At 47.1% G+C, this 22,150-nt stretch overlaps 1 protein-coding gene across 1 annotated transcript; it reads right to left on the reverse strand.

Moving 5' to 3' along the window:
• Positions 1-5,294: 5,294 nt before the first annotated feature.
• CYB5B (cytochrome b5 type B) lies at positions 5,295-19,015 on the reverse strand. Its single transcript, XM_067302308.1, has 5 exons — positions 18,821-19,015; positions 11,032-11,160; positions 10,490-10,516; positions 7,027-7,058; positions 5,295-5,999 (listed from the first exon to the last, which is right to left on the reverse strand). The coding sequence occupies exons 1-5, from the start codon at positions 18,956-18,958 to the stop codon at positions 5,909-5,911; spliced, it is 417 nt and encodes a 138-aa protein (XP_067158409.1). The 5' UTR covers positions 18,959-19,015; the 3' UTR covers positions 5,295-5,908.
• Positions 19,016-22,150: the final 3,135 nt, after the last annotated feature.

A 22,150-nucleotide genomic window follows, 5' to 3' on the forward strand; every position in this document is an offset into this window, starting at 1 on the left:
ACGCAGGACCAAACCAGACAATTCCCACCAACTTTTCCTTGCCTCTTCCATTAGGTCAGTGCCTGCCTGCTAGTTACCGTTCCCATCTTTTTGCCCTCTTCCAGGATGATTTTGCTGTGTGCTCCTTCCCGACCATAAAAGCTACAAGTAATGAGGCAAATTGCCAAGATTTAGACTCTGCTGGCAGAGATGGGTGTTAAACTCCATTTATTTATAAGTATACTAACAAAAACGTGTTTCCTGGTCTCCATTTCATCTTTCCGTGGAGAACAACCCCCCACCACCTCCGCACACAGACGCTCCTTCAGCGGTGAAGAGCGTCTGCCCTCCCGGCATCGCCTCGGCACCACCGGCGGCCGCACCGGGCCGGGCACACGCCGGTAGCCTGCGAAGTGAAACTCCTCACGGAGAACAAGAGGGTGAACGTATTTCACAGTAACAGACTCCATGGCTTCTTATCTGACAAAATTTGTTTCCGTAACTCCTTTGCTGCTTGGTCATGGCGCTTCCCGAGCAGCTCGGCTGAAACTGAGCCGGATTACGTACCGAGCTTCCGCAGCTCCCCTGCCGGGACTGCAAAAAGTCACCTTATTACAGTATTAAAGTGCTGTACAGAATCAGCAATTGCCGAACAGAAAGCACTTCTCAGAACCAGAAAAGTAAGACAGCACTCAACAGTGTAAATATATCAGCTGTTTATAAAGATCTTAACTGCAAATAAGCAATTGTAAAAGAACAGAAAGGATAATGATTTCATAATGTTTAATATTTGCAAGTTTAATAATGATCCAAATTTAGGTCACTGTGGAATGAGTTATGTAAACACCCCCATCCACCCCCCCAAAATCTGGATTGTGTTGCTTGCACAGACTATTGCTTTCCCAACGCGTTGCAAGAACAACTGTATTACTCGGTTCTGATACTCTGAACAAATTCCTCGGCATAGGCTCAGTTTCAACTGATGCCTTCTAAAAGATTTCTCCTCTGTCAAAAGGACAAATATTGCATCTGCAATAGCTCAACATTGTCTTAGCTCTAACCAATAAGTAGTTTTAACCAGAACTACTGTCACTACCAAAGTTTTCCTGCTCAAACTGCACTACATCATAAATGTAATTTTAAAGAATTCAAGTTACAGCTTACGTTGTCATATACTGATGTAACACGATTGGTTTTTAACAGACTTGTAGTAGTGCGCAGGATTGTCCCAGGAGCAGCAAGCAGCTGTTGAATGCTTCTTCCCCCTAAGCCTTTGCTCTGATTGCGATCACCACCGAGGTGCGTTAAAAGCCCTGTGCCTCGCATACGGGTGATGGGAACTCGCCAAGTTTGTGCAACGCAAGCATGAGGAACGCTCGCTATTCAGAAAGCATGAAAACAGGTGGACATTCAAGACTGCAGTAAGATGCTGGTTTTAGACACTGACAGACCAGCTCGGCACGTTTGGAGCCCGTTACGAGAGAGGACCGCGCGCGCGCGCGCGCGCTTGTTTTACACCTTCATTTGAAGGGGCAAAGGGACAGTGCGGCATGCGTCTCTGGACAGGGGGCATCCGCACACAACAAATCGCATTGCGCAGTTATTACCGCTCCAGAACCACACAACTGCTTAAATATTATTTCTGCCACAACCAGCGCTCTCCTTGGGGCAGTTTCCAAGGCTACCGGCTTTGAACCTTGACTTCAGGGAGTTCTGTACCTTGTTCCCTTGCTATTCCTTATCAGCTAATTTCAACAAGCGGGAATGTACTCAAATTTTCTACTCATCCTTCGCTAACCATCAAACCCATTAACAGTTACATTCCATATTGCCAAGGAATCTGGATTCACGGAGAGTCGCACGACAGCAGCGCTCCAGTCCGGCTGGGTGCTCCCCAGGCGGCTTTAACACGGTTACGTAAGTCCTTGCCTCTGGGCTCATGTTTACGGCTTTTCACTCTATTCCTTTTCCAAAGCACCTGAAGGAAGCAAGCCATCCACGCCCAGCTTTAGCTTCGCTGAAATACTTGTCTTGCACAGATGAAAGCTGAGACAGTGCCTGTATTGTACGGCGGATCTGGTAACAAACATTTGCTGCGCGAGAAGTTCAGCATAAGGACAAAGATTCGGAATTTTCTTTTTTAATCCTCAAAAAAACTAGGTAAACAAGTTTGTTAATGCCTCTTTTGTTTAGTCAAAATTTTTGGCCTATCGGACCCGTCATTACGGGAACCACAAGAGAAGAGGGAATGAAAAGAACTGGATGGGCCCCGCTAGCTCTCACCGGAGGGAGCAGCAGGCAAGTTAGTCCAGTGCTCGTGAGAGCAGCGGCCCGATGGCTCTGCCCGGCTCACGCTGGCCCCCGTGGCCATCACGTCCACGCCTGTCCTTCAGACCAAACGCCGTTCCCATCGGCGAGAGCGCCAGGGAGGAGCTGCGGACCTGTAAAACTGACATCGGCACCGGGCAAACACAGAAGCTATTCTGAGCGTGGGGCTAACGGAGAAGCGGGAAGGCCTCCCTCCGCGTCGCTCTTGCAACGCATCTCGGACGCTTCGAGTTCTCTGAAGGCGTTAGCAAGCACGCGGCCGAGGGACAGCGGTTTGGCAGAGGCCGCTTGGATTTCCATACGGCACCGAACAAGGCTCTCGTCCCTGGGCTCTTAAAGCACCAAGAAAGCATGCGATAAGATTGCAGGTCTGTCCCAGGCAGTTAACTGGTTAACAGGAAACAACAGCAAAAAAAAACAAACGAACGAACAACAACAAAAACCCAGCGTCATAACAAATGGGAATAAATGACCAGTTTTTCCAAAGGTAAATAGCAAAGGGACAATATTTGATGATGGCAAAAAAGTTATTCAGAGTAGCCAAAATGAGACTGACTGCAGAGAGCTGCAGGAAAACTGTATGAAAAAGAAGATTTGTTAAAACCCAGGCAAAAGTGATGCTCACGGCGAAAGCAGACACTTTTCCATCATCATACCAGGCATTTCTGCAAGTCCCTTTCCTCAAGCTCATCCGAGGTTCCTACAATTGGGTCATCGGACTTCCCAGATTTAACCCTGACTGACTAAGATAATGTTTTTAGAAAATACATGCCTTCCAGCTTTAAAACTTTCCATTGACGGAGAATCCACTATAAACCTCACTAAACTGTTCTCATGGGAAACTGCTTAATGATATATGTGAATAAAAGTAGCCATTTCCAGTTTGAACTGCTCTAGCTCTAACTTCGAACTACTGGATTTTTTTGAACTACCATCCTTTAGCTCAAAAAGCCCTTTTACAAAGTTTCAATTCCATGTGCAAGTACTTCCATGTTGTGGTTTTGTAACCTTCCCTCTGATAAGCTAGACTGAGCTCAAGTCTCTCACCGTAAATAATGTTTTCCAAGCTTTTAATCATTTACGTGGCTTTTCTCTGGATTTTTTTTTGAAACAAAAAGCAGCCCTAGTGTCCATTCACCGCAGCAACGGTGCCAAACATGGACTAGCACGACTCTCCTATTTAACGTTCCCATTAATGCACAAGAGGAACATATCGAACCTCTATCCCATAGGGTCACATTCTGCTCCTTATCGGATGTGATGCTGAAATCACACGCAAGGTCCCTGCTCGCCAGCATACGGCCCGGCCTCCCGCGAGCTTAGCCTGCATTGCTTATTTTCACATATGCAACTGCATCTAACTCATCAGCAATCCCCACCACTGCCGGTAACTCGTCCTCCGCACCACGCAGCCGGCGCCTCCCTCGCCTGCTCATTTCACCAGGGAGGAGCTGCCGTCTTCCAGGTCGCTAAGAAGTCTTAAACGGCACGCGTTGCTCCCGGGGTTCGTTAGAAACGTGTTTGCCGAGTGCCTATTCCCCTTTCACGGTTAAATCAAGACTTTCGGTTTTCCATTTGTCTGTCCTTGTGGATTTTTGTATTGCTCTTGTTAAACCAGGCAAAATATCTTGCAGTATCGAGTCAAATGCCTTACAGAAGCCTAAGCAGCACATCAAGGTATTATCAACTAATCTGGAATATAAAAATATCATGTTAGTCTGATTAGATCTATTTTCCATAAACTTACGTTGACAGACATATTGCTTACTTTAAGACCTGTATTAATGTATGACTAAGTGGCCTATCACCTTTTTCCTTTAAAAATGTAGCTAAATGGAATTTTCCAGATCTTTCCCACTGGATTTTCCTTGGCTTCTGTTATATTCTTCTTAGGATAGAATAAACGGAACGTAGACCACCAAACCATTCAGGACAGAATGAAGGACAAACGTAGCTTGCAATAGGATATTCGAGAGACATTTTGCCAGCGGGTAACTCTGGGCTTCCCTAGATTGTGCGGATCAGCCAGACAGTTCACCCCAAGAGACAAAACAATCTATGGTAGAGAAAGTCCCGCAGGAAGAAGGGCCTTTAAGGGGACTCTGTTGCACCTCTGCTGAACAGTGAATGACGAGTTGGGACATACAGGAGAGGAAAAAGGATGGAGGAGAGTAAAGAGAATAGCAGAGCCTGAGCAGTGCTCTCCCTTCCCGAGGACTCTGCACTTCGTCGGCTTTTGTTTCGAAAAGGCAGAGTGCAATGGCACAACCTCAAGAAAGGGCTCTGAACAACCTGCTGGGGCGCACGGGAGATCCACGGCAGAGAAAAGTGAGGAAAAAACCATATTCCACAGGAGGTTTGCACAAAGAGGGTGATATTGCTTCCCTTTCTGCTGCAGTTCAAAAAAGGCGACCAGCTTAAGGAACCAGCGAGGAACCAGCATCGCACAGTGCCACTGAAGGGCATCAGACACCGGAACGTGAGTCCCCTTTTCCCAGCATTGTTACTCCAGTTCCTGAAGCCACAGACCAACATGCTGGAAGAGCTGGAAAGATTCACGTCTTCCAGTGCATGGAGCATAACTTACATCGTCTCCACACTGTGGGAGGCTGCCTACGCAATAAGCAGAAAGTGGAAAGGAAGAACATCTTACTCTAATTCCAGGACAAAACCATCATTATGCACAAAACCCAAACGGATTTTTTCCCCTTTCATTTCGGGAGAAGAGGCAGCGTTTGGGGTTTTTTTCCCCCCATCTGGTCTAGATTCACAGTAAGAAAGAATGCGTTTTGTTTCCAATACGTGTGTCAGACCAAGATTTTGGGAAGAAGGAAAATCTCCATTTCGAGAAGCCAGTGTCAGTTCCTGTTTCTGGTATCACCACACGCAGCACAAAAGCACCCAAATGACCAAGATCCAAGGTATAAATGGTTTCATAGAATATACATGTTAAAGGGACAAGTACAAATATTACAAAATGAACCAAATCACTTTTAAAATATTTATATTTGTTTAACCGTTAAAAACAGACACATACAGAAAGAGGTAGCAAAGCTAACAATTTCCTGCTGCTCCAGTTAGTGCTGCCTGCGTGCGCTGGGGAAGCTACCGTGGTTCTGAACCTCTGGGCATCTTTTCTGGAAAGGGCTGTAGACAACTTGCAGTTTATTTCTGACAATGCTATGTGAAAGTCTGAGGCATCCGCAGGCTCACTAGCGGCTGTTTCACATTGTCTGGCTGGCTTAACAAAAAGGCATTGAAAGAAAAAGGTTATCTGTGTTTTACTAGAGAGGGAGCGCACGCGGGCACGGGCACACGCACACGCACCCGAGGGAGACCACACACAAACAGGAGTAACAGGAAGTTGCACTTGCCCTGCCACAGAGCGAAGGGAAAGTAAGACAAGACGCTGTTTGTCCCAGAGTTAGGACAGACAGAGCTTGGTATTAGCTTGGTCCCATGGATATCAACATCACTTTACAGACTCAAAGCTAAAGGCAAAGCATGAAAGGCGAAGGAGACCAGAACTCCACATGGTGCATGCACACACTTGCTCTCGCACCCTCTCTTTCAGGCTTTCCACGGTTCCAGCAAGGTCAGTTCAAGAGGATCTCCCATCCAACATGTAATAGCGATACATTAAACCTATGACCAGCGCTCCGAAGATGGGGATTAGCCATGTTGACCAGAAACTAGAGGGAGAAAACAAAAACAAAAAACCCACACACAACATAAAACAGAAGAAAGTATCAAGTTAATAATTTTTTCAAGATGTTCAACACTTAATTACATGTCTGGTTTGATCTAGGAAACTCTCAAGAGCTGTCTCATCACCGTCTAACAGACCAGCCCTCTAGGCCTCAGGCTCCCAAGGCAGCACAGCTCTAGCAGTCCTCCCCCTCCGCGCTCTGCCCGGCCCCTGCGCGAGGCCCCTGTCGCTGCAAGGATGGCTCGAGTGCTTATAAAACAGCAGCTGAACTGCTGCAGTTTCCAGCCCGGCACACACAGAAACCAATTTGTTTTTTGTTTTGTTTTTGGTTGTTTTTCTTTTCTTAAATAAGCCAGGCTGTAATTTGTGTTATACAAACAGCTGAGTTGACTCAAGGATAGAAATTGCTACAGCTATCCCACAATAAATCTCCTTTGCTCATGAACCAGAAGCCACAGGCAGTGGTAGGAACTCACCTTCAGCAGCCTCCTTAGCAGAAGAGCTCTGCATCAGCTACCAAAGACCAGAGCCCTGTTCTGGTTGCCAGCACTGCTGAAATTTCAGCTAAACTAGGCTGGTTGCTATAAAGACCCTCCAAAAAATGCCCATCACTGTGTTGCAGCAGCCCCTGGCTTGCAGTGATCTGCAGTAACCACCCAAACAAGCGCTGCAGCGCAAAGGGACTGCAGCCACAGTGGCGTAAGATGAACACATGGGCCAGAAATTGCAAGCTGCAAAACACCAGGGTTCCCGGGCTGCCTGTTCTGCCCGGCGTGGAACAGGGGGCTTCTCACCCCCGGCTGTGCCTCCATATCCAACAGGGGAGGCGCAGGCCCTCGCAGGTAACTCAGTGTGCTCAGTCTGGCAACTTGCTTTGGACTATCTGCTTGCTGGAAGGCCAGTGCAGTAATATCGCTGAGTTTTTTTTCCCTGTACATTAGAGTTAATATGTAGTTCTACAAACGGCAAGTCCCAACCCCTCAATCTCTTATTTTAAGAAGATACTATACCTTGCTTGGCCTGAGGATGCCACATTTGGGTCCTGGAGGAGGAAAGGGAAGGGAGTGAGCAGGGAAAAAAAGAAACATTACACATATGCTAATAAAACTGCAAGACTGAACATCTGATTACAGAAACAGAGGAAAAATAACCCTCCCTTTTTTTCCCCAAACACCCTATCTTTCCTGTCCGTCACCAAAGTGGATGGGAATGCCTGCCTTCTTCCCCACCTCTGCATTCTTTCCATCAATCCGATTCCTGCCGCCCCGGCCTCAACCTCACACCGGAAGCTACACCTCTTTCAAATAAAAGCAGGCCTTGCTCATCACCTCTCAGACTTGTCTCTTCATTTTCTATGCTGTGGATGAGAACTTGCAGGCTGCCTCTGCTTGATATGGACAATCCTTTCCCTATGATCCCTTCTCCAAAGCTGTGTCCACTTCCCCGTTTTCTGTGCTACCGTCTGATCACTCAAGCATATAACCTCTTCAGCTCCTCCCTTGTGTACAAACTGTTTCCAAACTTTAATATTCCTTCTTTCATAAAGTTTTGAGGATTTAACCACTTCTGTCCAGTCAGCTGAAATTCTCACTGAGGCTTTCGCCAACTCTGTGCTGACTACTGCCCATCCTCTTCCTCTGTGGCCTGGCTGATGCAACGCTACTGCTCTCCATTGGAATGCTCTCAACATCTACCTGCCAAAAGTCACCTTTCCTGCCCATCCTAAACAGTACTATCTCCACTCCCTGAGGGCCTCACTGCTTCCTTGTCTGCCATAACACATTCAGTGGATGCTGAACATTGACGCTTATCGGGGGGCAGTTACCTTTGAGCTGAATCACAAGAGTGTATACGTACAGCACCTTTTTTGTGTTCCCCTTCCCATTTTTCTTACACTATTGACTTCTATCTCTTGCTATCATTTTTAAAAATAGGCCCAAATATAATTTAAAACTGATTTTGCACATTGAAAAAAGCAGCTTTTAGCTGTTAATATGCAAAAAAAGCAAATCTTAGCTGTTAATAAGTCACTGGACTTCCTCCTTAGAGGCTTTTGCAAATTCTGACAACAATAGAAGAGAAATCAATTTTCCTGTTCACCAGTAAACATCATCAGATATTTTACAAGGTTAATCTCCCACTTATCCTGGTGTTCCCCTGTCTTTCCTTAGACAGTATTATAATTCATACTTTTTTTTAAGAGAGATCCAAACAAAAAAGTAATTTGCAAAAATATTTAACTCTTGTATCCAAGAGAGCTATTCAGATTAATACTTATTTCTATGCACGCTTCAGGGCTGTGATTCTATTTGTGAAATAGAGTTGAATCAAACAATAAATTGAAAGATGAATATATGCATAATCATGCAGCTCCACTTTATACCTAAGAGTAGGTTTTACCCAGCCTGAGCTACTCTTTCTATGGCTAAGTATAACAAACAAACGTTCCCAAGGGCTTCAGTTGCTGCTCTCTCTGTTTCCTCACTGATTCCTGGTACTCCGCAAGTGGCCCTGCTTTGAACAACATCTAATGAAAGCCTTGTTGAAGGCAGAGCTGTCTCTGGTCCAAGCCTTCAAGCCACCAAGAAGAGAAGCCAGCTGCAAGACACATGTTTACCTCTCCAATGGGATTCTATTTATTACCATTTCCCCATCCCCATCCATTTCAAAGGCACTTTTGCAACACTGTGTCCCATTCTGATCCAGAAGCACCCGAGTTTTAAGCAACACCAGTGATTTCTTGGGCAGTGAACAGAGAATTTTTGTTCTACAGCCAACCCCATGGTGGCTGCGCATGTCTCCTGGCTTGAATGTAGCAACACTAACAGCCCAGTGATCAGGACACAGTGAGTTATTTAAAAAAAAAATAAAAAAAGCCTGTGGCTCAAGGTGTGGAAATAACATCACTGATGGCAGGGGAGAGGGGGCACAAAAAACAACTTCCAATTTCACACTGAAGTGCCTGCTGAGCTCCTGAGCAAAAACAAAGGAATAATTTGCTTGGCAGATTTATTCGTTACTGTAGTTTGAGTAAACATCAAGCCACAAGCTCCACAGGAAAAAAAGGAAAAAAAAAAAAAAAGTGTGACTCAACTTGTTCCTTCGTTCTCCGAGCCGCGGGCAGCGAGGCGCAGCGCCTTGCAGAGCATGGAAGGGATTTTCGTGTAATTAAGCCAGCTCCTCCCACTGCTCTGACAAGGATTTATAGCCGCAGCTCTGCAGCTCTTCTGTCAGACCTGCAGCCCCTGAGCCCGCATAAACAATTTCTGTCTTGCTTCCAGCACCACTTGTATTCCTTCTAACCTCGTGTGGAGTCACAGCCCTCACTGGGCAACCCTGTTCGAGGGGAAGGAGCGTCTGTTCCTCCTCGGCCAGGACAACTCATGTCAGTTGAGGTTCGTGGAATTTGTTAGAGCAGAAAAGTTAAACTCAGAAGCCTAGTGATCGTAAAACATCTGGTTCACAGTTAGGTTCAACACCACAACATTTCTCTTTGCTACCTCCCTTAGCTTGCCCTAGCTCCACATCTGGCCACCCAAAAAACAGCGTAACTCAGTACTAAGCAGGAAAAACAGCCGTCCATAGAGAAGCTGTATGTCTGAACATGCACCCAGCAGAAGAGAGAGCTCCAGCTTTCCTCCAATAAAGACAAAATTAGGGAGGCCATGGCCTGCCACATGGGAACAAATTTTGTGGTTTAAAAAAGAGAATTCCTCTAACATGCAACACTTGGCATGCCTAAGTCTCACAAACTTAGTATGTGTGCTTCATATACTGGGTATGGAAAGAAAATCCAGATAAGTTTAAATTGTCGTCAGCAAAGGAAATCTACAGCTTCTGGCAACTTTACCTATTTTTAAATTTGAAATTTCTGTTTAGTGGCTAAATTTACAGTACTTTAAATACAATCATCTCTTCCCACCAATTCAGTGCAGCTAACTCCATATGAAAAAGAGGAGCTGTTTAGCTACCCGCAGCAATATTACATTAGAGCTTGCAACAGAAAAAATAAATATAATACTTCATCTATTACAATTACAAGGGGGATTTTTTGTAGATGGCTTGACGAAGAATTCCAATTCCAGGCAAGAATGCTTTGAAAGCCCAGGAGCAAAGGACCAAGCACCAAGCATACAGGCAATACGAGAGAACGCTTATGCAGCTCTTTATTTCTTCATCCCCCTTTTGAGAGCCCTGCTATGACCGGCACAGAATGGAGTATCCCTGCCCCAAAAGCATCAGTCTATGAGATTAAATTCTCCTGTGTAAGCAGAACTCATTCTAGGTGTCTTCAAACTGTTTAATTAATGCTTGTGCACAATATTTTCTATTTAGGGCAAACCCCAAAGCCATTCAAAAAAAAAAAAAAAAAAAAGCCTACAGGGAAAAAAATATAGAATATAAACTAATTTAACATAGTATAATTTCCTCAGCATTAAATTAAAATGGAAAAGTAAAACAGTAATAGCTTACCTTAGAACCTTCATTTTTACGGTCATGCTGTCAACGGAAAAAAAAGAAGAAAAAACAATAAGCACTGACTTTAAGAGAAGCCTGCAGTCATCACAAAGGAATTGTTCTGTACACAGTCCCGTCATATCTGCAATTGTCCCGACTCCAGTTTTTAGCACCCAAAGGCCCTGGCTTTGCAGCGGGCAGGAAGCTGGTGTTTGTGCTGTGCCCCTGTGAACTCTCACCCTCCTGAACTCTAAACTACAAGGCAAGAGGAAGTTATGGTACCACCAGCTAAGGAGGGAACTGATTAGATTAGCTTCTTTACGTGACACTTATTTAACTGTAGTCAGAAATCAGTTCTGCATGGTGGAAAGAGAAGACTCATTTAGTTTTGTTTCCTCAAGAGAGGTCCTGGATGATACACAGACTGTATAAAAACCTAACTACCTACTTATTTTGCAAGGCACCTCTTGGTGTATTTGTTTGCCAGGTTACATAAGGGAGAGTCCCACTTTTACACAGTGTTTGAAAGAAGGCCGTCATGCCCAGCGGGTCCTTACCGGGTGGACCTCCCCTATGTAGTACTGCTTGAGCATTTCCCTGGCATCTGTGGAATGCCCAACATCTTCAAAGCTCTCCGTGGCGTCTCTGCCAGCCTGTTCGAGCAAAACCTCTTCTCCACCTGGATGCTGGAAAAGAAGACTTCAGGTGAGCAAAGGGCTAGATGCAAAAAGGCACCTCTTCTAACCCTTCCAGGTCCCCACAGATGCTTCAAGACAACATCATACGATAAACCCTACCGAAGACTCAAGCGCCCAACCTCTCTGCACGCAGTCACAGACAACTGTCAGAGCACAACCCTAGCGTTAAACAGAGGTGTCTGATGTGTCAGAAACAGCCTGAGCGGTATAAACTGACGAAAAACTCTGGTGCAATTCTGTTTTCCTGGATGGGTTGGGCTCCTCTCTAGCACTGTCAATACCATAATTCCAGGAACAGACCTGGCAATGGAAAGCACTAACCACAAGGCCAGCAAAGTACAATCTCTTTACAGTGTGCGTGTGTATGTGTGTGAACAAATAGTTCAGTTTAAACTATCAGCTAATCCAGTTAAACCAATAAAGTGATCAGGACTGAGTACCCACACAGGGACTAACCCAGTTTTCTAGAGCATCAGGCAACTAAACGCACTAATTGAGAAGATGAAACTTGCTCACAGCTGCCTGAAAATACCCCTACAAGTCTGGAACAGGAGAAGAGACGTTAGACTAAATTTCAGATCAAAGCACTGAAACACCTGTTTCTCTCTGCAATACACTTTTTCCTCACACAGGCCCAGAACAGTTGCCAATGCTCCTCTTCCTTCAGATTGTCTGTTTTTGCTGGCAAAAGTCTAGATATTCCCCTGTGGATATCACACCTCATACCAAACATACTCCGTTATGGACACCAAACCAGCCCGGTTGTTTACTCCAGTGAGTTGTTGTGACCAATTCTGCAGTCCTCACACCAGAGCTCTTTATTCTGAATAAATCCCTTTGTTGACCCAGTATGTAAGAAAACCATCAGCGTGGAGCTTTCTCAGCAGCCATGAAGGGCAAAGTCTGCAGTCCCAGGACACAGTTTGGTTTTACAGCTAAGGCAATCTAATGACTAGCTGCTAGCAAGGCTCCACTCTGCTCCTTCTGCGTCCTGCTGCCGTTTCTCATGCACCAACGCTCGTGCTTATTTGATCTCAGAAGGAGTCAGATCAGGGACTACCCTAGCAGAAAACCAACCCTACAAAAGAGAAAAGGAGCTGATTGCCTGCCAGGGCAGCCAGACAGCAGCTCCATGAACCAGCTCGCTGCAGAGTCAGATGCACGTCTCTGCTCACACAAGGAGTGGATAGGAACAGACAGGCAGAGCAAGACCACCCTTTAGACCATCTCTCTGTAGCACTACTTACTCTAAGCCTTCAAGAAGGACTCCTTAGGACTGTCTCACCAGAAATCTCATTTCAAATAGAAAAACACCAGAACTAAGATTTTAAAGAATTAACCTTACTTTCCTCATCATCAACCTGAAAAGAACAGGCAAAATCCCTCAAAAACAGGGCAAATGGAGTGCATATTGGCTTTCGGTAACAACCTGTCTTTGCATGTACAAGAGAAGAAAAATGGTCAAGTATGTACAAGAGAAAAGAATGGTAAAGTTTACTTCTCCTTACATGTTTGGGTCTGAAGCTTTTCTATGCACTCGCTAAAACCACAAGTAAGAAAAAAAAACAATCTTTATTTGTGCACATCTGTCCTTCACTATAATCTCCAAGTCAAAAAACCAAAAAAACTCTTCAATATTTTTGGCATATCGTGTTTCTGAAAGGACTCCCTAGTGTAGACACCTACATCTGCAGCCAGGCAGTTCTTACCTTGTCATACCTGAGCAAATGTAAGACCAAACTATTTATACAAGAAGTCATTTACTCCACCACAGAACTTCCCAAAACTACAGCTCCTGCAGGAAAACACAAAAACTGCAAGAAGCGTTACAGACTCAGAAAAAAAAATGTATTTCCAGGGGAAATAATGGCTGAAATGAAGGTTTCTTCATTCTAGAAAGAAACGGACAAAACCAAACAAGAACCAGTGCGAGATGGGCCCAAGAGCTCCTCCTCAGACCCCTTCCACAACAACAGTAACCTAGCTGCAATCTCCTTGTCTCTGGAGTCAGGAACATACACAATAAATAAAGTACACACTGGCAGCAACATTAACAGTCCCAGAGCACCAGTTCTGGAAGGATATGACCAACGCCACTGAGTGGAGAAAACAGGGAGTTTTATGGGGAGAACTCTCTAAAGGCACAACAAGCATCGCTAGCATAAGGCACTCTGCAGAGTCCCTAACCCAGATAGCATGGGAAGAGCATTAGCCTGCCCTTGTCACAGGCAGGAGATCTAACGGGGAATAAAACCCAAGACTTACTCGTACTCTGCAACACCTAGAGCTACAGCAGATGCTCTTGAAAGATCATTTTAGTGAGTTGTTTGAATCAAGTTCTCTAAATTATTTTTTCCAAACTGGGTCCCACAAGGCAGCAAAGAACAGCAGAAAGTAGGGAGCCGTATAACCCCCAATTCACTCCAAACTCACTTTAAACATGCCACTGATGCTTTAAAGTGGCAAGCAAAAAAAAGTTTGCTCTTGCTGACTCTCCCCATAATTAGCCTTTAGGAGCAGCTCATATAGTTCATGTTGTGTGTTCAGACAGCAAGGTTGTCTTTATTCATGAGACCTCAGAAGATGCTCTACTCTGTGTAGCCTTGAGAGGGAATTAGGAGTAAGCAAGAAGCAGCAACAGGTCCGAACGTCCCGCTGAAAGGAAGGCGCCAATAATGCAGCACAGAAACTCACCACGGAAGCTGCGAGCCTACAGTCACCATTTCACAAACTCCAAGCGCCAGTCTGCACGCGTATGGCTGACAACTGCTGTTACAGACTCACCGTAAACTACAAATAAGCTCAGAAGTGACCCTAAGCCCTAAGCCTAATTAGATTGCTGGATCAGATAAGCCATCGGGTTGAGGAGAAATGCAGAAGCTTTTATTCCTAGCCTCCAATAAGCCATGACAGAGAAGAGTATTACTGTGCAGCAATAATGTGCCAGTACTACAGGAGGCCAGAAAAAAACGGACAAGGAACCACCTAGACAAACGCTGCTCATCAACTACACATCCTTCAAAGCTCGTTGTAAGACAGGGAACAGGTTTATCCCAGAACAACTCTGCAGAGCTGGAGGAAGCCAGCAGGAGCAGGAATAGATCTCTGACATTCCCCCTTCTCCCTCAGAGAGTTCATGTTTCTGATACATCAGAGTATGCAGGAATTAAGTGCAGATTTCTTGCGGCTCGTGCAGTAAGGAGGTAACCATCTGATACTTCCCTGCAGTTTTCCCTCTCTACTTTTATCTCAGTGATAATGCTCTTAACTATCAGGTCTTCAGAGCACAGACCCTACCTTAGCCTTACACTTTCCTGGAAGGTGTGCAGCTTTCTGTTAGCACAGTATAATTTTAAAAGAGAAGCTATTTTTAAAAGTATATTTCCTTTTCTTGTGAAATGTAGTTTCAAGAACATGACACTCGTAACCAACTGACAAATTTGGGCTATAGTGGTCACAGCCTAGACTCATTCCACTTGGAAACTTGTTCAAACAGGTTTCTAGTCACACTTATCACAGGTATGATAAGTACCAGCACATGCCAAGACATGTAGCCCGGGTGGCTGCAGGACTCAGATAACCTACAAAAGGGTATACTGAAGAAACGTGCATCTCTGAATACTTCCAGTCTTATGTAAAATGGAGGTAAAACACATCCTTCTATCACAGGAATGCCTGTGAGAATAAATATGTCACAGACTGTGCACAAGTTAAAAGCCACCGATTATAATATTGGTGCGGTGGGGCTGTAAGTGTGAGCAGTGGGCAGCACCATACCTCAAAGAGCCTGTCAGAGAGGAACATCTGCCCTTCCTCGACTTCCTCACCTATCGTTCATATCTACCAGAGGAGTTGGCCCTTTTTGCTCTAGCCATGGTCTACATTTGCTTTTTTAGACGACTGCAGTTCAGGAGTACTTTGTATCATGTACATTGGTGTTCTGGTTTACCTAGACTTGGAAGGAAATTAGACAATTTGAAATCTGAGATAGCTTTATGGCAATAATCACACTTCATTTTAAGCACTTACAGGCTTTCTGAAGCACAAGAGAGATTCCAAATCTCTTGGAAACATCTATGAAATTTTAGATGCTGTCTTTGCACATCTCCTGCCTTTTGTTCATGTTCTTGTAATTCAGCGGGCTTTGCTAGGTGATAAATATGTCTTAGTTGTTGCTTCCATTACAGAACAAATAACATAAATTAGAAATTTAAATTGATCTATATTGCAACCAACAAACAGATTTTGAATTGGCTAACTAATGGATGACCTGCTGTACTTAGTCTGCAGGAATCACAAAGCAAAATTCAACAATATTTTAGCAGTGAGGCTTCTTAGGGATTATGCAATCACTCTGAGATAACGCTTTAGTGGAAGTCAGCAATCCTGTACAAATGATCTGTGGCCAAGGGCCAGAAAGGGCAACAATTCGACACTGCTTCAGTGACTACACAGGATCAAGAGGAAATACCATACACCGAAACCCTGACGTGCAGTTAGAGCAGTTGACAGCTCTAACGCAAAACAATTTATCAGACACAACAGTAACTTCTAAACAAGACAAGCATTTCTGGTTCTCAGCATCTACACATTGTTTCCCTGTCGCTGGACTGATTACAGGGGGTAATGACGTGTACTTTTGCCAATAAATTAGAGCCTGATCTACACTTACAAGTTTCACTATGTCAGTGAGGGGTGTATGCAACAGAGAGAGATTGTTGTGTTAGCCATTCCGCCACAGTTAAGAGAGCAGCCATACTCCTCTTTCCTCCCCTAATCCAAGTAGATCCTTTTCATGTTACAACAAGGCAAATGGGACAAAGGGCTTGGAAAGGGCAACGCCAAATACCACTGCAAGATAACATTCAGGTCACTGCTAAACCTGCTATTCATCACCTCACCCGCCATGGTGGAGTGGAACGCTTTTCTGGGCTCACTTATAAAGAGGTCTGAGGAATGCTGGAAGTGTCCCAGGGAGCACGTCCCAGGTGCCACTGCTCACACCGAGAACGCCGAGATGACAACTGACTACCACAGACTTGGTCCATGCTCTGAAGCACAGGGTCGTTCACTCTGTGCGTCTGGGGGTAAATATCTCGAAAACAGTTTTCTAACACTAAGTCTGCAAAGCAATAAGCAACAACCATGATTGGACTCTGAGGCAAGCGTAAGACAGGGCATGCGCTTTCTCCAAGTACTTCCCAGCCTCCAGCTGGTTTTGGCTCTTCCTAAGCCCCAGATGTTTTGGCACTTAGTAACCCACAGTAAATTGCTTTTCCAGGTTCTCATCCTTTCTTCCTCTGAATCCCTGTAAGTTTCTTACACTCACAATATCCTTTGGCAAGGAGTTCCACAAGTCTGTTCCCTATTGCGTGAAGAAACACCATTTGTTTGTTTTGAACCAGGCTCTAACCAGCTAAGCCAGATGTGTAGATGTAGGCAAACCCGGAGGATTTCAGAAACCAGTGGAGTAAGAGAAGTTCTTTAAAATACATGTGCCATCCCGTCTGTTCCACTTGGTCGGCAGAGCTAACTCAGCGCACAGCTCTGTATTCCACTGCACTCTTTCAGGAATGTGACAGGTGCCCAGATTACAGGTTTGGCCTAATGCAGGGGAACCCAAGCGCTCGAGGGGGCGGCAGGCAAAAGGAGGCAAGCAGCTCTCCAACAGTCCTCACAGGCCAGCTTGGAAACTCCTGGCCCTGTGAAGAGACTCGGGGCTAGGAACCTGACTACCTGAATTCAACTTGTAGCACCACCATTTAACAGCTTCTTGAGTTAGAGTAACACCCTAAGCTTGCCTGCTCCTTCCCGCCCTGCTTATAGGGCAGTTTGCAACCTATTGTAGATGTGTCCGACGAAATGAACAACTGGTCCCTCGCCTCAGCCGCATCCGTGGGCTCTCCTGTAAAACAAACAGCTGAATATCAGCTGTTTTTCCATTCCACTACTGCTGTACAGCACCAAAGTCACGCTTCCGCAAGGCACTACCCCACAGACGTGTTTCAAGCTTTTCAGTGTACTGGGTGTCTACAGCCTCTGTCAAGTGCTGTCTTATAAATACCCAAGAACGACATTTGCTCAGCAGGCTGCTTTTCAGATCCTGCACCTGTCAAAGACGCATCCGTAAACAATGCTGGAGTAGCTGCCATAGACACGGGTGAGCAAAGGACCTAGAAGCCAGGATCAATTTATGGTCCTGTAAAGAAAAGCAGGATTTTTTACTACAAAAGTTGCAAACAGTGCAAAACTGACTACAGCAAAGACCAATTCAAGCCACCAAATATATAAAAGACACTCCACAATGTGCACACTGAAACGTCTTAGAAATTCCCTTAGAAAAAAAGCTGGGGAGAAGGCTCAAAGTGTAAGTCAGATTCTGAATGAAGCATTATGATGCTGGATCCAAGCAACAAAACAGATCACATCCACCTTTACAAATAAATCCTGGAAAGCTACACAGAAAGCCACTACTTCCAGGTTTCAAGCCACTAAAAAAAGCTGCCATTCTCTCCTATCTGATAAGCCTCTATACTTCACCAAATTAGCTTCATCATTATATGCTTTGTTATGACTATACAGAAGACATGCTTTAATAATAGATGCCTAGAGGAAAATCAAAGCCAAATTCAGACAGGCAAAAGTAGCAAGCAGGAACATGCACATTCTCAATGAAGTGTTCTTCCTTTAAAGCTGTTTTTCAGTACGTTACTCTGCAGACGCTACAAAGGGTTTGGCGTTATTCCGAGCTGGGACAAAAACCCCTTTGAAACTTTATCGCCATTTCTTCCCACTCTAGTTGCAGCGTCAAACACTAGCGATGCCACTCTCAGCTGCCTCAAGCACAGAAGTCACAAGTGTTGGGTCTAAAAGCAGTTTTTGTCCCTATGGTCAAGAGGTTCTGCCCCCCAGAACCCCCCCGGGGGCCTCCCTCCTCCCCCCCCGCCCTCCCCTTCACACTCCCAGCCCTCCCTCCCCCCTCAGTCCCCCCCGGGCCCCTTCCTCTCCCCCCTCAGACCCCCCGACCCCTTCCCCTCCCCCCTCAGCCCCCCTCCAGACCCCTTCCTCTCCCCCCTCAGCCTCCCCCGGCCCCTTCCCCTCCCCCCTCAGCCCCCCCCCAGACCCCTTCCTCTCCCCCCTCAGCCTCCCCCGGCCCCTTCCCCTCCCCCCTCAGCCCCCCCCCAGACCCCTTCCTCTCCCCCCTCAGCCCCCCCCCAGACCCCTTCCTCTCCCCCCTCAGCCTCCCCCAGACCCCTTCCCCTCCCCCCTCAGCCCCCCCGGGCCCTCTCCCCCTCCTCCCTCAGCCCCCCCAAGACCCTTCCCCTCCCCCCTCAGCCACCCCCGGGCCTTCTCCCCCCTCGGCCCCCCCCCGGGCCCCTTCCTCTCCCCCCTCGGCCCCCCCCAGACCCCTTCCTCTCCCCCCTCAGCCCCCCCCAGACCCCTTCCTCTCCCCCCTCAGCCCCCCCCAGGCCTTCTCCCCCTCCCCCCTCAGCCCCCCCCGGCCCCTTCCACTCCCTCCTAACCCCCCCGGGCCCTCCCCTCCCCCCCCTCGCCCCCTCATCCCCCCCCCCGGGCCCTCCCCCACCCGCCGGTCCCTGAGGGGCCGGGCCGGGCCGGGCCGGGCCGGGACCCCGCCCCCCCGCCTCACCTCCTCCAGGAAGCGGGTGACATCGTAGACCCGCCCGTGGATGACCAGCCAGGCCTCGCGGCTGGAGTTCCGCCTGGCCACCTCCTCCAGGGTGAAGACGGGCCCGCCCGCCGGCTCCGCGCACCCCTCGGGCTCCATGCCGGCCGCCAGCCGCTTCGCGGAACCACGGGCTTGGCCTACGGCAGCCGCCGTAGCGATCGCCAACACCCCCTCCCCCCTCCCGCCCCCTGCCTGCGGCTCGCGGCCAAGTCCGCCGGCTCCCAGCCAATGAGCAGCGAGGCGCCGGCAGCGGCGCAGCCCCAGCGGTGGTGCGACGCCTGGCGGCTAATCAGAGGCGCCGGCTGCAGCCAATGGGAGGGCGGCGCGCCGGGCGCGGGCCAATGGGGAGTCGCCAGAGCGGGAGGGCGGGAAGCGCCTCTCTTCGCCTGAGGCGACGCGCGGCGGCGGGGCTGCGCCTCGGCCCGGCCCGGCTTTCGCGGGGTGCGGGGCCGCCCTTGATGCCTGCCCTGCCCTGCCGGGCGGGCGAAGGGAAACGTTCCTGGGAGAACCAACCGGCCGCTGCCCGCCCCCCTGGCCCCCGCCGGGCGGTCGGGCCCGTAGCAGCCGCCCAGCCGCTCGGTGCAGCACGGCCGCGCGCGTCTGTAGGCCGCTTCCAGGCTGCCTGCAGTGACAAAGGCGCTTTGAGAAGCCGCGTCTCTATGAGACGCGCGGGCCCGGCACTGCGGTGATGCTGCAGCGGTGCCGGGACGGGGAGCCGCGGCTTGTGGCTGTTTCCGTCAGGAAAGCGTGGCGGCTTCGCGCTGGCAAGACTTATTTGTCAGCCTCTAGCTGGGCTGTAGCGCTCCTGCGGCTGGCGTTTGCTTCCAGTGCCACCAGGAGCAGCCTTTTCACCACTTCTTTTGGTTCTTTATGCATATATATAAAATAGATGGCTATCTCACACATCTTTAAATTGTGCCTGTGCTCTAATGTCTTCTCTCTGTGAGTGCTGCAGTTTTATCAGTTTTTAGAAGAAAATGTTCATATGCAAATCGCAGAGTGGCTTGGTAGGTTCCCTGTCTCCTATGAGCCGCACTGAACGGCTTAGGGGCAGAAAGATTGGTTGGAAGCTCAAGAACCTGGTAATTTCTGAAGCTCATGTGTTCATTCATGAACGTACATTCATGGCTGTGGAATTTATTTTCTGCTGCTCACGCTGCATGTGCAATGTTGGACAGTGGGCTGTCAGCTTTTGCGTATCTGCTGAAGAGGCAGTACTGCCTGCAAGTCATAAGAAGTGCTAATACTGTTACCAGTGTTGGCTAAAGATAAAAGATGCATAGAAAGAGAACTGGAGCACCCTAATGTCCATGCTGTTTGCTACAGTTGGGATTTTAAAGGGTGCTCAAGTGAGCTAGGTAGCCATACTGTTAAGTACGCCTCATGCCCTTGGCGATCCCAGCTCGGTGGCGTGGCCAGCTGGCCAAGTGTCATACACTTTGAAGGATTTATCACCTCAAAGCTGTTTATTACTGCTGAGACATGCTAACCAGCCATGCTGTCTTCCCACGTCCATTTTAGTACAAACAGGTTAACTCCTTGAAGAGCTCTGTTTTATTTTAAACATTTAATAGGTCACTTTCTGGTAAGAAAGAAGGGTATCTTTTGTTACTAAAGAGAAGGAAATTGCTGCACTGGTATCTGCCAACCATAATATCCAATCCAATTACTGCTGTCATGCACAACATCTATAAATGGTTGCAATTCCAAGTTGAGACCTGGCATGGCATGTGTTTTTAATACACTGGCTTATCCTTGCCTTGTCCTACCGGTTTTGTACAAAGAAATGAGGATCAAGATACAAGGAAATAGTAAGGAAATAAAGCCACTGTACAAGGTGAATAATAAAGTGGGGGGAAGGAAAGCATTCAACTCAAATCAGTCTCATTTGTGCGGACTTCAAATCCATCTTCTGCGCTCAGCGTACTCTCTGTCTCAAGAAATAAATAATAAATCTGGTTATACGTCAGCAGTACTTGAGCCTTAGTGACTGTTTCGTGTCCTTGGAGAGCTGGTGAGGTGGTGACTTCCTCACAGAGGCTGCTGTTCCCCGGTAACTCAGGGGCTGTTCTCCTGCCTGTGGGAAGCACAGCTACTTGTCTTCATTAATGCAAGCGTTGCCCTGTGCTTCACAAGGAGCATGTAGTCTTTCATCAGAATTCTTACTCATGCTCTGCTGGCATGGAAAACTGGGAATTCTGCTCCTGTTAAAACCTGGTAGTGCAGCATGGGGTTACATACACTATATTGCTTTATTGAATTGCAGGCTTCTGTGTGGCCGCCTCCTAAATTAAACTATATGTTACATTATATTTATTCAGACAACCATAAAGCCAGTGTATTTCTCTGTCTCTCTCCCAGTGCTTTCATCTATGTTAGCTTTTTCTAAATTAGCCTTCAAATATATACTCATTCCGTGCAGTTGCCCAATAACGTCTCCAGTGACTTCTTCCAAGCCAAGTCTCGGAACCAGTGCTCTGTCCTTACATGCTCTGGCTGCGTGCAAAGCAGCTGCTCCAGCCACGCTGCTCTTGCAGCCCTTGGCCTCCTTCCTCTCGGGCTTTGTCACAGGCTGGAGGGTACTGATCTCACATCTTCCTCTCCAGTTATTTTGGAGTAATACACGTACTTCATCTGTAATTGCAAATTCAAGTATCTTCTCTATTAGGGTGTGTCATCCATATACTGAACTCGATTTTCTTACACTATTAAAATCTTAGTGACACTTCCTCGCAGTTACCTCATCAATAGCTCAGTCTCAGCATAGCTTAAACGTTGGGCTTATTCCTCTCTTTCAATCCTTTCCGTAGGTGTCTTTCTCGGTCCCTAGGGATGTTTCCCTGACTCTCCACGTAACCCAGGTATCCTCTCTGACATGAAGGTGTTCCTAGCTCCTTGCACCAGAGTGACATCTAACCTTGCTGTTTCCTTACTGTCTAAGGAGAATGTCTTAATGTCTAAGGGGAAGCTTTTTTAGCTTTTTTTTTTCTTTGTCAGGCTATGTACTGTAAACTCTAACTCAGGATTTCATCATCTTGCACCACTGTTGCCTCAACATCCTTCTGCCTGGCCTTGACAAGTGCAATCATGCATTAGTTCACACAAGTGCTGTTATAAAGATTACTTTTCTCCCCTCTTGCTTTGACCGGGCTACTCGTCTCTTTGCACTCCTCTGCTGGCTCCATCCTCTTGGTTATATCAAACAAAACTACGTCTTTTTCTGGAGCCTTCCCAGCACATTACTGCCCCTCTGTTCTGTCTCCTTCAGTATCAAGTACTCGTCTTTTGCCT

This window comes from Apteryx mantelli, chromosome 10 (genome assembly GCF_036417845.1).
Source record: "Apteryx mantelli isolate bAptMan1 chromosome 10, bAptMan1.hap1, whole genome shotgun sequence".
NCBI classification, from domain to species: Eukaryota; Metazoa; Chordata; class Aves; order Apterygiformes; family Apterygidae; genus Apteryx; species Apteryx mantelli.

Bases quoted from the DNA above. Each gene is read 5' to 3' on its own strand.
- CYB5B (XM_067302308.1), bottom strand. From the start codon at position 18,958: ATGGAGCCCGAGGGGTGCGCGGAGCCGGCGGGCGGGCCCGTCTTCACC. The intron at 10,517-11,031 runs GTAAGGACCCGC...TTCCGTTGACAG, and splicing joins ACATAGGGGAGGTCCACCCG to CATGACCGTAAAAATGAAGG. The intron at 7,059-10,489 runs GTAAGCTATTAC...TTCCTCCTCCAG, and splicing joins GTAAAAATGAAGGTTCTAAG to GACCCAAATGTGGCATCCTC.